Source organism: Pagrus major, chromosome 13 (assembly GCF_040436345.1).
Source record: "Pagrus major chromosome 13, Pma_NU_1.0".
Lineage (NCBI taxonomy): Eukaryota > Metazoa > Chordata > Actinopteri > Spariformes > Sparidae > Pagrus > Pagrus major.
The window spans coordinates 1,906,582-1,923,114 of NC_133227.1; the positions used below are offsets into that span (position 1 = coordinate 1,906,582).

The window sequence follows — 16,533 nt, forward strand, 5'->3', positions numbered from 1 at the left end:
TATTTAAAAACATGAATAAGACTGGGCTCTCGCTGTAGGTGATGACACTGTTCTGAGGGACTGACATCAATAAAATGCTTGACAAGGTGTATCATCATTACATCTCCTCAGACGATTAGATGGATGTACTGTAGGTGGGGCAAAAAGCAGGACAGTGCATACGCAAGGCAGAATGCTTTTAATGTCATATAATTACATTGTAACATAAAAAAAATGACATCTACTAACTGTAATTCTCACTGTGAATATTACGTTTTAATTTAAATTGTGTTGTTCTGTGCTTTTAAGTTGACAAAGATAGAGAACAAAATAGAGAAAATATGACAAATTGATGCTCACTTCATTAGGGTTCATCGGTGTATTGTATGTGTTGGGTGTTGTTTAACGCGCCCTAACTCCTCTTTTCCTTTGTCAAAGCCTCGCCATGTTGACGTAACCTATCCAAATGTTCCATTCATGTTATAAATGTTAAGAAAAAGACTATGTGCGGTTTTAATTTGCAGCCTTCGTGGTTCACTTCTCTCTTCTTCCTCTCACACTTGTGGTTTCTGCCCTCAGCTCCTCCACTGGAAGCTCCGGAATGTCTGTGGCCAAGACTACCGTGGACAAGTTGCTGAAGGGATATGACATCCGTTTAAGGCCTGATTTTGGAGGTACGTGCTGTGGCAGTGCTTGTTTTTGGGGCTCTCATGCTCTGTTGTCGAGGGTGCTATTTACAAGTCAAGGTGTGCACACAATGGTAGTCATTCCCCTGGAATCCTTCATAGAGTTGGCCTCGTGGCAACATATAGGGAACAGCTTTGATGTGACTGCTACCATGTCATTACTATGCATCTATTCACATATCGAAGATGGCTGCTCCTCGAGGAAGTAGGGCACACATGGAGAAGAGCAGTCAAACACTATGTTTTTTAAGAGCAGTACTTTTCTGATTAGAGACGTTTTATGGCCTCTGTGTATCACATAGAAGTGTTTCTGAGAATTTGATTTGCAAATCAGGAAAAGCCCTTCTGCCCCATTAACTTTGATTGGTTATTTTGATAATTGCTGAAAATAGAAGGCGTGGGGGACAGTCATTCGCGTATGTCATTTGGGTTGATTGTTTTACTGAAACTATTAAACCACAATAAATGTTAAGCAGATTTAAAATTGTTCGATTTCTGAACAGCACATCATCCTGTTGCTAAAGGTTTAGGTTAAGGATAGGTCTAATTTAAAGTAAAAATAAAGGTTTGGAGGAATTGATGTAATATATAATATGGCACCTGAACGTACGACGTATAGGCTCAATTTAAAGAGGGTGTTTCTTGTTTTCAACGTTTTGACAATACCATCTGGGGCCTGGTCGGTGCAAGGCCACTCGCTGATGACGTCGTAACTCAACGCCGACTGACAGCCATTGTGACGGCTCTGATTCAGTAGAGTGTATTCATTATAGCACCAGATTTATTATGCCTGCTGCACACATGTATTCAAAAAGTTTGTATTCCAAAAAGCTTATGGCCACTTACTACAGTCGCTGTCTGAAAAACAAAGAACAAAAGATGCTTTTTTACTTCCAGGGCATGTGTGATGTTATTTTAATGAGAGCGAGGAGCACAATAGAATGTCTTCGTGTGTGTGTCGCCACTTAAATCTGCTCCTGCTCCAGTAGTGTTGGCCAAAAATCTAGCACATCTTCAAATGCTAAAATCTAAAATGTTAAAATGTGTTTTCACTGAAACATGTGTACAGCCGTGACATTTAACTTGTTGAAAAACATAAACTTTAATGAATGGAAGATAGAGACAATGTGGCATGACTCACCTAAAAAATATCTGAATAATGCTATGCAGCCAGCTTATGTGTAACAAAAGCTAGACTGCGTTAAATGAAATCATGTAATGATTACATGATACATGTTGATGGCCATCGCCTCAAGAAAGATACATCTCCTAATTCACTGTGGCAGTTTGGCTTTTGTCTGTATTGCTAAATGATATAATATGTTTAGAATAGAGTAAGTTTCAATTTAATTCTAGATGTAGACATACATAAATTTACATTTTGTACACATAATTTGGCCTTTAAGTATATCCAGCAGATACAAAATATTTTATGTCTGTTAAGTATATATGATTCTCCAGTCTGTTTATAAATAGGCTGCAGGCAGCAGCTTGTCAGTCCTGAGACTACACCACACTTGATGGGAATGAGAGCAAGCAGTGAAAAACGTATAGCAGGTGCACCTCCTCATATAACCTTCCACTGGTCGGGTGCACTGCCAAAAGCAGATGCTTTGATGGAGGCTTACGTGCCAAAATGCGTTAGCCTGATGTTAGCCATTGTAAAAAATATGTTATAGTTGAGATAAGTCTTCGTTCTGTGTTTTGGAGTGCTGCCATTCCAGAGATGTATCATTGATTCAGAGGAAGCTGAATGAGAGCAAGCAGCAAATAAATGTCTCATTTTCTTTGTTTCTGACAGTTGAATCAACTTTATAATGCTCAACAGTAGTTATGAACGTTTCACATTCAAGAATTTTCAATTTGCAGCCGATATGAGCTTGCAAGCCTCAGTCTATTTTAATATAAAATAGCACTTACAGGATAAGTTCACCCAAAAATGAAAATTCAGTCATTATCTACTCACCCCCATGCTGATTTAAAGTCAGGTGAAGTTCTGACATCCACGAAACTTTTCTAGAGCTTCACACAAACAGCATTGCAGCATTCACATAAACAACTGTAGAAGCTTGGGACTTGTTTTAAAATGTAAACAAACAACCAAAAAAACAAAACAGAAAATGGCTGCATAAAGCTCTTCCAGCGTAATCCAACTCTCCAGAAGCACTGAGTTCCAAATTGATTAGAAGAGACTTTATTCACACTTCAGAAGGGGCGCACACTTTTAGCTCACATATTAGTGCCTTAAGCTTAATTTATGCCTCTGCGTTGAATCTACGCTGTCGTACAGCGTAGGATCTGCGTAGTGCATGCCTTATGCCGTAACCTGAACCTCTGCACGCAGACTGCAACGACTGTGATTGTCCCCTCGATAGCATCGTGTTTTTCGGGTTCCCCTCTGTTGCTTAGCAGCCCTGCTAATACGGGGGATTGCGACTTGTAGTTTCCCCAGTAAACACACCGACCAACCTGATTGGCCTACTGCTGCTTTTCTTGGGTTGTACCTGTCCTCCGGAGCCGCTCAACGCTTCCGGAGTGTCTCTGGAAGCGGAGGTTATGTCGCAGGCTCTGCTTGGAGCCTACGTGCAACCATAAATCAGCCTTTAATCTGCCCCACTAATGTAGCTAGCAGGTTGTTGATGTCTGTCCCTAGATATGGCGCCCATTCAGTCACTGCTCCCCACCAGCATTCCACGCTCCTGGCTTGAGCGTTGGTGCTCTCCCAGTTTAGTCAAGGCAGAGTCAGCTAGCTGTACAGCTAACTGAGCCAACGGCCAATGGCACCTACTGTTAGCAGTTAGTTTAGCAACAAGTAAAGCCTCCTGTCCATCAGGAAACTCAGTAAATCACAGAAGGAAAAGCAGAAAACATTTTCTCGATACTATATGATCCACTTTCAACATAGAAACCTGTTCAGCCAAGTTACATAGGGCAGAACGGGGGTTTGGCTGCAGAGTGGGAATGACAGAGGCACCACTCTCCCTAGTAAATGTACCACTAAATGATTTTAAAGTTGTTATGTTAAGGTGAAATAGATTCATAATGTTGCTTTAATTATGAGCATAAGATTGGATAAAAAATGTATGTTTATGTGTAGACAAAGAGACAAACTGCCTTAATTACCCTTTTATCGTCAACGGAGAAAGATAATGAATGTGATTCTGACTTTTCAGTGTTGATACAGTTGTTATCTGTATTATTTCACTATTGTGCCATAGTTTAAATACTTGGATGGATGGATTACCACAAATCATACAACAGCATCACTTTGTGTCACTGTCGTGACTGTGAATTCTAAGTAATAATTTGGCTTTGATTTATTGTTTTAGATTAGATTTTAGAGTTTTTTGAAGATGATTTCAACAATCATTTCTACTTGGAAATGTATGTTGATGGATGCCATGATGGATGCTTAGATATTGGTTGGTTATGGCCCCCTATTGTCTAGCAGCCTGTAAATGTGCTGGAGTGGGTAGGGCAAGTTTTACAGAGTGAGTATCCCAGGCAGAGAGTAGCTGTGCTTCACCCTCAGGCCAGGGAGCTGCAGTCCATCATGTCTTGATATTTCCAACATCAGTCAGCTACTTCTGTCGTGACACAACTGCTGACGACCTTCAGCTCTACAGATTCAACAAAGAGGGTTTTAATTTGGCTCAATGCTGGACACTTACCGTGGCTCCTAACTGTCGGGCCAACACCCATATTTGAAATGAAAACCAGCTGAAAGGTACACACAGATGGAAAAAGACTGTGGTCTGAATTGTTAGAAAGAGGTTGCCGAGAGTGATGCTATAAGATTTTACTGATGCATTGTGGCCTTACCACCAGTATATCCAGATGAAAAGCCTACACAGACCCAAAGCAGCAATCGTATTATTCTTGAATTGCAATTACATACATACACACACACACACACACACACACACACACACACATATATATATATAGTTTTGCAGATAAACTTGCAACTTTGTGATATTTTTTCCACACTAATGCATCATTTACGAAAGGTTTATGTATCTCTTCTTCTCATTATCTTTTTACTTGGATTATAGATGTTGGATGTAACTTCCAAACAAATTGCCCATGGTCATAGAGCTGAGTCCTAGACCGCAACCCCCATATAACCTGAATGATGCATTACTTAGATTTCGATTCAGCGAGGTTACCAGAGCATTGCAGACCCAGCTAAGAAAGTATGTTTTTTTTTTTTTTTTGAGGATGGCACCAATGTTTTTTTATTTCCTTTAAACACATTTGCTCTTTTTGAATCATTACACTTCTATGTGCAATTGGGTAACTCTGTACTTAAATTGTTTTGGAATAATTAAATGTATGCACACTACTATTACTGTTACTGCACTACTACTCAATCAGATAACTGAAATGAAATATGTTCTTTGATAAGAGAGAAGATGCATGTGTTTGCATCACGCACTACCTTTGTTATCAACATGAGCTCTCTGTCTTCTAGTTTCACTTTGGGAATGTATGTTGACCTATATTCAGGGTGGAAACCCATTTACAGGAAAAATTGACTGAAGTCTTTTTCAAAATGCCTTGTTGATCGCGTCACTTCAGTCAGTGGCATTTTAGCAGTTCCTATTATCAGCACACGTATGTTTGCTACATTATCTGCTCTTATTAAATATTCAACACCAATGGAATAAGGATGAAATGCATTTTAGTTCTAGTTTCTCCTAGTTACACTTTCGCATTCACCCCGCCAACAGACTATAAAATGTCCTCGATGGTTGTTGATATCTCGTGATATGGCGGGTATACGGGTGGTCTTTTCCTGGTTTTAAAGGCTGCATTACAGTAAAGTGATGTCATTTTCCGAACATACCAGACTTGTTCTAATATCTGCCTTTACCCACTTGGTCATTATATCCACATTACTGATGATTATTTATCAAAAATCTTATCTCTTAGTCTCTTCTGGTCATAAAACATGGTCATATTGGAGTTTGTGCCCCAGTCCTAGCATTTATGAGGTGCTTTTGAGGAGATTTCAAAATAACTTCTTAATTTATCGCCATATAGCCATAAAATATCGCAATATTAATTCAAGGCCATATTGCCAAGCCCAAGTTGAGATGAAAAATTTTATGTAGGATCCTGGAATAGCATCAGTAAAGCCAGTTCAGATAAGTACAGAAAAGTGTAGTTTGAGCTTGGCCATGATTGGCTCAGAGGCCCTGTTTACACATGGCATTAACATGCATTTTGGGTGATCAGATCATAAGTGGGCAGATAATGAACGTAAGCTGTAGTCTTTGTATCTGACTCACAAAAGAATATAACATAAATTAATGAATAAATAAAAACTTGGTAGTATTTGTGGTGGGACGAAGAATTAAGAAATCTTATTACCTGAATAAATTTGTAGTTTATTGGTATGACCCTGGGTACTCCTGTATCGCTCGTCAGACAGCAGCAGGGTGAAAAAGCTGAGGCTGGGGTTGGTGTTGTTTTCAAGTGTCATTAGTGCAGACTCCTCACCTCACTGATATCACTAATGCTCAGTAGATGGGTACTGTGGTGTATTCCAATAACGAGGCAGCTGCACACGTTCAATAACTTTACTAGCAGTCCGGGGCAAAACAGTACAACACAGGTAGCCATGTGTATTCGCAGAACCCTTACTGAGCATGCGCAGACAACTACTCAAAGTACGGCAAGCCTACCAGGTCAATCAGTAACAACGAATACGGCATTGCTGTAATATATCACATTTCCTCCCCCTTTAGCTCAAAACTAACTCAAAATATTCTAACATCCCAAAACAGTGTTTATCACTATAGTGCATAAGCAAACACTATCATCACTGTAACTGTTAACAATAAAAAATAGACATGTTCACTTAACCATACTGAATGCTCTTAATGTGTTACTCAATTATAAACTTTTAATAAACTCAAATTCAGCAATCAGTTTCTCAACAGTCCTCAGAACTTCTATTCTCCATGATCAGTTCTGGTAACGCTGTGGCAAGCGTGTGGCACGTTGTGAGCGCCTCAAAGTCACTGTAGCTGGGTCAGGTGGTTCAGGGAGCCTGGGCAGCTCAGATGCTGGGGTCTCAGGTACCAGGAGCTCCGTTCCTGAACAAGCCTCTGCCTGCCCAGCCAACTCGACGGCCTCCTCCTCAGGTGCTGACTCCGGAGTGTCTGGAGAGAAGCGAGGTCGAAGCTGATCCCCATGACGTCTGTACATGTGGTCAGTTTTTTCACCTAGCACCTTGTATGAGACAGGGCCAGTCTGCTGCTTTACTACTCCTGGAATCCACCTTGGACTTTCTCCTGCAGTATTGCGCAGATAAACCTGTTCATCCACGTCAAACTGCCTCTCTGCAGCTTTGTTGTCGTGTCGTTCCTTCTGTCGATACTGCTTCCTTCTCACCGTTTCTGTGATGCTTGGTTTCAGGAAGTCCAATCTGGTTCGCACGTGTCTCTTTAAAAACAAGTCAGCTGGTGACTCGCCAGTCGTGCTGTTAGGAGTTGTGCGATACCGAAGCAGGAAGTGTGAGATTTTATCATCAATGCTCAGGTCTTCCTTTGCCAGCTTTTTCATGCCTGCCTTGAAGGTTGCAACATACCTCTCAGCTAGGCCGTTGGTAGCTGGGTGTCTCGGAGCACCAGTAGTGTGGAGGATTCCATTTCTCTTCATGAACTGCTGGAACTCGTCTGATGTGAAGGTTGTTGCATTGTCAGTGACTATTTGTTCTGGAACTCCATATGACGCAAACAGCCTCTTTAGCCTGGTAATGGTCGCTGCAGAAGTTATTTGTGTCATTTTGTAAACTTCCAACCATTTTGAGTACGCGTCGACCACGATCATGAACATGTTACCCATGAACGGGCCCGCAAAGTCAATGTGAAGTCTTTTCCAAACACCCCCAGGGAACTCCCATGGGTGTAGTGGGACCTGGCGTGGCATGTGTTGATCCAGCTGACAAGTCTCACACTCTTTGCAGACTTTTTCGATGTCGATGTCGATTTTAGGCCACCAGACATATTGCCGTGCGACTGTCTTCATCTTCACGATGCCTGGGTGACCGGCATGGATCTCTTTTAGCACTGCTGATCTCAGTTTTGCAGGTGCAATCACTCTTGTCCCCCACAGGACGCATCCCTGCTCCACAGACAATTCATCTTTCTTTTTGTGAAACACTTTCAGTTCCTCTGGTATTTCCTTCGGCCATCCTTCCATGATGTACCTGTGCAGCTTTGAAAGCTCTGGGTCGTTTCTTGTTGACTTGGCGATCCGTCTTGCACTCAGTGGTGCCCCCTCCAGGTGCTCACACACCAGTGCATCAATGTATGCGGACACTGTCTCTGTTCCGGCATCCTTGGTCTCAGGCAGTGGAACACGTGATAATCCATCTGCGTTGGCATGCTTTTCAGACTGACGGTACAGTATGTGGTAATCATATGCAGATAATATGATGGCCCACCTCTGGATACGTGCTGCCGCCATTGTTGGAAGTCCCTTATGCTCACCGAACAGTGTTAGCAGAGGTCTGTGGTCTGTAATTAGGTTAAACTGCCGTCCCCACAGGTATTGGTGGAACTTTTTCACACCAAACACCAAGCTCAGAGCCTCCTTCTCGATTTGTGAATATTTCTTCTCTGCTGGGGAGAGAGACCGTGAAGCATAGGCCACTGGATGCTCTTTTCCATCTGGCGTTGTGTGCTGAATTACCGCTCCGATCCCATAAGCAGAAGCATCACATGCGAGAGTTAGCGGCAGGTGAGGATCGTAGTGCATTAACACTTTGTCACTTGTCAAAAGTTGTTTACACTTGTTGAAGGAATCTTGTTCAGCTTTGCTCCATCTCCAGGTGGTTTCATCTTTTAGCAGGCTGTAGAGCGGTGCAAGCACTGTGCTCTGCTGCGGCACAAAACGTCCATAATAGTTTACCAGCCCCAGGAAAGCTCTTAACTCTTTGACGCTTGTGGGTGCTGGTGCATCATGTATGGCTCTCACCTTGCCTTGGGACGGGTACACCCCTTTTTCATCCAGCACATGACCCAGATATTCAATCTGAGTCTTGCCGAACTCACACTTGGACTCTTTCACCCTCAACCCGTTCTCCTGGAGACGCTGTAGGACTCTGTCCAAGTTCATGAGGTGCTCTGCTTCGTCTCTGCCCATTATAAGGAGGTCATCCAGATAAACCACCACGTTGAGGTCCTTCATCAGGTTCTCCATAATTCTCTGGAAGATACTGACAGCAGAGTTTACACCAAAGCAGAGGCGGTTGTAAACAAACAGTCCTTTGTGAGTGTTTACAGTTGTATATTTCTTGGAGTCTTCATCAAGTAGTACCTGTTGATATGCTGAAGCCAGGTCTATTTTTGAGAACAACTTCCCACCACTAAGTGTTGCCAGCACCTCCTCAATGCGTGGTAGGGGGTATATCTCGGTGTTTGTAGCCTGGTTCACAGTAACCTTGTAGTCACCGCATAAACGGAGTGTGCTGTCCCGCTTGGTTACCGGGACTACTGGGGCAGCCCACTCACTGTGCTTTACAGGGGAGATGATGCCATCTTTCTCCAGCCTTTCCAGTTCTTTTTCCACTTTTTCTTTCATTGCAAAAGGCAGGGGGCGTGCTTTGTGGAATTTTGGGGTTGCCTCAGGCTTGACAGAGATTGTTGCCTTGATGTCCTTTAATGTCCCGAGCTCATCTCTGAAAACTTCACTGTATTTTGCAATCACCTCAGGAATAGACTTGGGCGGCTGTGTATGTCCACTGACAGTTTTAATCATTCTCCAATTGAGTTTTATTTGTTCAAGCCAGTTTCTCCCACACAGTGAAGGACCCTTCCCTTTTACAACTATCAGTGGCAAGTCAGCAGTCTGATCTTCATATGTCACTTTAGCCATGAACTGTCCTCTCACTGGGATGGGCTGACCTGTGTAGGTTTTTAGCTTGACACTCGCGCCCTCTAGCGGTATGTGTGAGAATGATCTTTCGTACACAGTCTCTGAGATAATGCTGACAGCGGCTCCCGTGTCTATTTCCATCAGTACATTAACCGCATTTACTTCAAAGTCAACGCTGAATGGCCGCCTGTCTGTGTCACCTGCACAAAGCACTGGGAACATATCCACTTCTGCCCCTTCTGCATGGACATAGCCTGTTGTGACTTTTTGTGTGCGCCTCTTCTGCGCTCCTCTCTTCTCATGCGTGGGACCGCCGGCCCTACACGCTTTTTGGATATGCCCCACTTTATTACACTTATGGCATCTACTGTCCTTAAAGTAGCAGTCACTGGCGCTATGATTTTTGCCTTTACATCTATAGCACTCTTTTTGTGCTGAAGGCGAGTGTCTCTGTTTCCCGTTTACCTTGTTAACAGAAACGGTAGCGCCGTCCCCCTTCCTCAGCTGCTGCACATCTCGTTGAGCTGTTTCCATGTTCATTGCGAGTTCCAGGGCTTTTGCAAAAGTAAGTCCGTCCTCTGAGAGCAATTTCCGCTGGCACGCTTCATTATTAATCCCGCTGACGAAACCGTCTCGTAGGGATTCATCCAACCGGTCTCCAAAGTCACATTTTGCGGCTAACTGTTGTAGCTCCGCCGCGAACTGAGAAGCCGACTCATTACTTTTCTGGACACACCTACGAAACCTGAAGCGCTCCGCGATGACCAACGGTTTAGGCTCGTAATATCCCCGCAGAACGGCCACAATCTGCTGAAAACTTTTATCCTTTGGCTTTTCTGGCTGGACCAGATTGCGCAAAAGTCCGTAGGCAGAAGCCCCCATTGTGCTCAACAGAGTCGCCACTTGTTTGTCGTCTGCAACATCGTGTGCTTCGAAAAAGAGCTCCATGCGCTCCACGTAGGCAGACCATGGCTCAATTTCAGGCTTAAACTCGTCCGGTCTTGCAAAGGTCGCCATTTACCTCATCCAGTTTATCTCGTCGCCAATTATGTGGTGTATTCCAATAACGAGGCAGCTGCACACGTTCAATAACTTTACTAGCAGTCCGGGGCAAAACAGTACAACACAGGTAGCCATGTGTATTCGCAGAACCCTTACTGAGCATGCGCAGACAACTACTCAAAGTACGGCAAGCCTACCAGGTCAATCAGTAACAACGAATACGGCATTGCTGTAATATATCACAGGTACCAATGATGCTCTGGGCAATTTTAATTACCTGTTGCAGAGCCCTTCTGTCCTGAGCCATGAACAAACCATGATGTTTCCCGCAGAATGCTTTCTATTGCTCCTCTGTGAAAGTAACTAAAAACGCATTTTGTCTTTCGGATGGAAATTATATAATGTTTTTTTTGTATATAGAGCAGGAAGTGAGAACCAATCACAAGTTGTCATTTTAGACACATGTAGAGACACATTTCTTTGCCAGGTGTGAACTGACGTACTTAGATCTGACTGAATTGGCTTAGAAGATTTTAAGGAGGAGCCAGGCTCCATCAAGGGTCTTACTGAGGATGCACATGAATCCAGAGGCTACCTTATACTTTCACAAGCTGAGATTGTTCTTTATGCCATAAATTGGAAAGGAAGAGATGGAGTAGTCTCACAGACTGTGGATCATAGCACCCATTATATGAGCCCAACAATAAAAGGCACAAGGATTTCTTTCGGGTACTGCTGCCCAGTGCACAGACTGCCTTTCTTCCAGCCAACCAAATAATCCTCCCACGGATTTCTACTCTTCACAAGAAAAAAAGTCATCATCAAAATCACCTGGTGAGGTAATTAGACTGTTTGCCCTTCATAGCAAATGGTTGGCCACCTTTGGGTTAGTGTTAGTGGTATCCTGCCATACCATTTTCCAGTAAACAATAGACAATCTGCTGCAAGATCTTCACAGTAATTTCATCCGAGGGTCACAATAGCAGGGAAGAGTCTTTTAGAAATTGGCCTGTGCCTGAAAAGAAACAAGCATGTGTCCCAGGGACCTACTGAAGTGTGTCATTGGGAAACATAATTGTTGCATTGGCAAAATCTGCCTCAAAGAGGCCTCCAATCCTAAGGCCTTTTTGGAGCTCAGGTCATGGAAAACTCCTTTAGCAAGATATCAGATGCCTTTTTGACAATTCTTACTTCTGTACTGCCGTCCTCCGAACGATGCATCTTGTAAACTGGGCCAAGCTTTGGAAGCTTTTAAGGGACTGATGGTCTTCTATTTAGCTCAGCTGCCTGCATATTACGATGCAGATAATGAGATAGTCTTGTCCTGCATTGCCTCCTCCTATGGTGTCAGATAATGAACGTGCAGTGGATGGTACAAAACCCACTGGTTACCATCTCTATAGACCTTTATGATAAGTACAGACTGTAAATGTGTGATGAGCTTGTTCAATGAGAGTCATTGCATCCTGTCCATGGCCTCTGGTGGGATAGAGCACCGGGCTCTCACAGGCGTACCAGTACAGCTATATGTACAGAGCGAGTAAAGGGATTGCAAAGACAGATGCACTGAGCCGCTTACTTCTGCTATATGCACCTGCTACAATGTGTATGCCCCTGAGACAATGTTTTATGTTGAAAACTGTCACATGAGCTTAAACAGCACAGCTGTTTAGACATTGGATAGAAGAGGACCCAATCCTGTCCTATATGTCCAATGTTGGCACAAAACAGTGTTTGTGGTGATGCATCCTTTGGGGAATGGTTGTACCTCCCTGTGACTGATCATGGACAAAACCGGGTTGAAACCTTCAGGTTGAAAAGATGTTCCCAGTCGTTACCAACATTAACAGAAGAGAACAAAGTGAAATCGCCTTGGATTTGGCCAAACAAAGAATGGTTCCACCAACTCCTTACATACCTAAGAGTGGCCAGATTTCTTGTTGGCTCGTCCTGGCCTGACTTTGAACATGATTCAAAAGGCAGATGTTCCTTATCGGTCCCTTGAATTGTGGATGCTCCCTCAATGTGGATTGATGACCCCATCACAACAATGTGTTTGCCACCCATGGCCTGCTCAATACTGCAGTTACAGGCAATGGGACAACATTAACCTATGACCTTTGTAGTAAATTCATGAAACAGAATGGTATTTGTTACATGGGTACAGTTTGCCTGGGAACATCCCAGCCATCTTCTATCATTTTATCAGAGCTTCCAGTGGCAGCACCAGTCACACAACACTGCTGGCACTAGTGGACCTGGTAGACTGGAGACCAGCAGTCAGTTCTGTCACAAACTATATAAGTTAAATATATCTTGCCGTTAAGGTATTTGTGGTTTCATGGTGGCTGATCTGTAGTTTATTTTTTAAATTGTTTTTAACTCTGTCGCTGCTTTTTCAATCTCTCCAATATTTACAATTTGCTTCCCAAGTTTACGTTACAAAGAAGAATGAACGACAACTGCCATTTTGATCGCAATGAATATGCATAAAAACATCTATTCTCTGTTCTAGCACAAATGCATGAGCTATATCAGTCTTTGCATATCACCTTGACTACATAGGCGGTATTTGAAAGGAAGATAATAAAAAGATGACAAAAAAAGAAAATAACAATAGCCTTGTCCTTTAGCATTTAGCGTTTTTCTGGGATTGTTTTTGGTAAGAATTAGAATTACTTTATGTATTTGCACTTAAATTGAGCTTTTTACTACAGGGTTAGGGTTAATAAAGACAATGATTAGAACCAGAACTATTTATTCTATAGCTGAGTCTCTCAGCCTGGCTCTAAATACGTATTGTGTGTCCAGGGTGCGTGAACAAATATGCAAATATTTTTCAATTCATCACAAGTTAATTGCAGTTTAGATAATCATTGTGCTTCTTTACAAAATTTCACTGCAACTTTATTTTTGTTGTAAGCAAACAGATTTAATTCTCTGCAAAAAATGGTGCACACGCGCACGCACACACACGCAGGCATTCAAGAGTGATTGAGACCTTGCATCAAATGATTGTCGAGTTGTCTGCCAATACACTACAACTGCAAATACTGCCTCTCCTGCATAACTCAGCCCCCCTTCCTACACGCCCTCTGAAACACATCGTGCTGTTTCACTGACACACGGCTTCGACACATACATGTTAGCACGATGGGCTGTTCTGCTGTATGATGAAGTGGTTTTCATAAAAGTGATGACCCATAAAATGTATCTGAATAAATTGATAAAGTAGAGTAATGAAATACATGACCTAGCTAAATCCGTTTTATAAGAGGCCCATTTAATTATTAACCAGTCTTTCAATACATTTACAAATATGCTGTTACCTTGTAATAGATGATTATTTGAATAATTCTAAACAGCAACAAAATGAATGATTTATGGATGTTTATTTTAGACTGTGGCAGACAGGCATGCAGCTTTGAGCACTTAAACACGCCTAATATTTTGAGTTCTTCTTCGGACAAATTGTGCGTTTTTTGTATCCGCTGTACGCAGCTATGATCTTCTCTGCTTCTCTTATTACCTCCGTGTGCATGTAAAGACTTCTGGAATACTTTTTTTTCATGTAACCACCCAGAATATGCAGTTATTTCCAGAATTAAGAAATACTTCCCATGGCCATGAAGCACTCACTGTATTGTTTGTTTGTCACAACAGCAGTAACGTCTGTTCTTGAGCAATATTTGTCCACATGCATGACTTTTACTTCTTTCTGCATGTGATCTAGTAAGATATTATTTTCTGTCTGTGTACTTCTGCCATCAGGAGTCATGGACTGTGTTGAGTAGGGTTTGTACTGCCATCCAAGTAAAAAGGGCAGGGTGATCTGACAAAGTTTCTTTTGCTATTACTGATTTGTGCACAGGAACTGGACTCATATGGAGTACTGGGTCACGAGTGTGCAGGCTTTTGCAGTTTCGATCTCAATATTAAAGAAAAATCAAAAAAACACATGTGATGTCCGGTCAGTTGGAAGAGATAACAGCTCAGTTCTCACCTCAATCACGCATTCGTCCTTCTGGAGGACATATTTCAAACCAAGCTGTCATCATCACGAGAACGGGTTTAACCAAGCTGTCATCAGCACGGGAACGGGTTTTTATGATCTCAGCTTCCACAAGTTACAAAGCATGAAGGGTGATATATCACAAATACTGTGAACACGCCATTCTTCCTGCTGAGCTGTAACCAAGTGTAGGGCATTTCTGGACTTCAAAGAACCAAATGATTAACATGCACTACAGCAATAATGGATACATACATAGTTAAATGTGCTTTAGACTTATTCTGTATATTGTGGGTATAAGGCATGGCAAAATATGTGTTCAGATACAAGTGCTGATCATGAAAAGCATAGAGTGAAGTTGAACCCCCCCTTCCTCTAAGTATAGTTGACAAATGTCCAGGGGGTAGTCTGAGGCAAGCACTTTTGAAATGGTGACTTGAGGATGAGCTCGTAGTCACAGACAGAATGTATTTAAAAACTGTCAACTCAATATAGGCTATGCTTTAGTCATTTTGATAGTACATTAATGCACACAGAAAATAATATACTATATTTCTGACATAAAGAAGCCACCTGAATTTGATTTAAAAAAGATATTTAAAACACTAAAAATCATTATACATCATTAAATGGGAGCTGATACACTGAAAATTTCTTCTCCCCATGATCAATGCACAGTACATACCACAGTGTTTACTGTGCCTACAGAAGAGTACGACTTGCACTAGATGCAACCTCATAGGGAGGATGACTCAGCAAAGGATTGAGTGAGAAGGCTGTTTAGCAGAACATTTGTGGAGCACAACAGTGTTGCGTCGATAGGGACTTTTTATAATTTGTAATTTTACAATTTATATATAATTCTACGTAAAGCTCAACTGCCATAATCCAAGTCTCCGGAAGCTGTCTGGTCCTGCCGCCTAGCTGAGTCACTCTTTTTACACCGACATCGACTGGCCACTGTTGCTGCCTCCACTGCTGACTCGGACGAACAGATTGCAACCAACTGAACACCCCTCTTCTTATCCTCCCAAGGCCCTCTCCATGGCAGACTCATTCTAATAAAAAGACACAATGATCCTTAGTTTCAGGTGATTATACCTTAAAACATAATTATGAATATTATATTCCATTTCTGCCCCTAAATCCCCCATAATCCCACACACTGGACCTTTAGGTAGCCGAATTTTGACGGAAGCATTAGATACAGTTTTGTTAATATTTCCTCACAGTGTCTTACAATGCAAGAGGAGGGTACACGTAATACAACACATAATAATTGAATCGCTATTTATGAATAATGCTGTATAGCGGTCCTGATTTTGAATTCCACATGAATTCCATGTGTAGAGTGTATGGCTTCTCTAGAAGTCCTGTTTGTAGTTTATTTAATGTATTGGGCTGCTTCATACTATTCAGCTTCTTTGCAGTCGTAGTTGATTATGTCAGCATTTACAGTGTCTTTCTCTCTTTCCCTATACTGAACATGGAAAATAATTTAGATTATCAGCACAAATACAGTTCTCTGGTGCTTTCCTAAGCTACTCTCCTTCCTTACTTTGTCCTTGTCTGGTGTAATAAACAATGAAACTGGCTTACTGTGTATTAAATAGCACTCTGTCAGTTGTGCAGCAGAGAGAAAATGAATTTCCCAGAGCATATTGTAGATGTGCATAAACAGGATGACAAAGAAACTGGAGAGCCTGTAAATGTCTAACAGAAGGTGCTGTACTGGGGTAATTTATGAAGTGTTGTCAATTGGTGGAGATGGCCTTGCAGATTTTAGAAGTCCATGTGACTGCTGAAAATTGCAAGTGATAATGTGTTGTGTGATTATTTTGGATAAGCTTCAGCAATGCATGCGGAGAAAAGTTTCTGTACAACAAGTATTAATAAAACTTTCGTATTAATCACTTGCGTGTCTTTTAGGCAGAAAGGACAGACAACAATATGTCCTTTCCTAGG

At 42.1% G+C, this 16,533-nt stretch overlaps 1 protein-coding gene across 1 annotated transcript in view; it reads left to right on the forward strand.

Annotated features, from left to right (window-relative positions):
* The first annotated feature begins 580 nt into the window (after window positions 1-580).
* The window catches only part of gabrb4 (gamma-aminobutyric acid type A receptor subunit beta4), a 57,444-nt gene continuing 41,491 nt past the window's right edge, over window positions 581-16,533 (forward strand). The window contains exon 1 of the mRNA XM_073479507.1: window positions 581-653. Within this exon, the coding sequence (XP_073335608.1) occupies window positions 581-653 (73 nt within the window). The remainder of the gene's footprint in view (window positions 654-16,533) is intronic.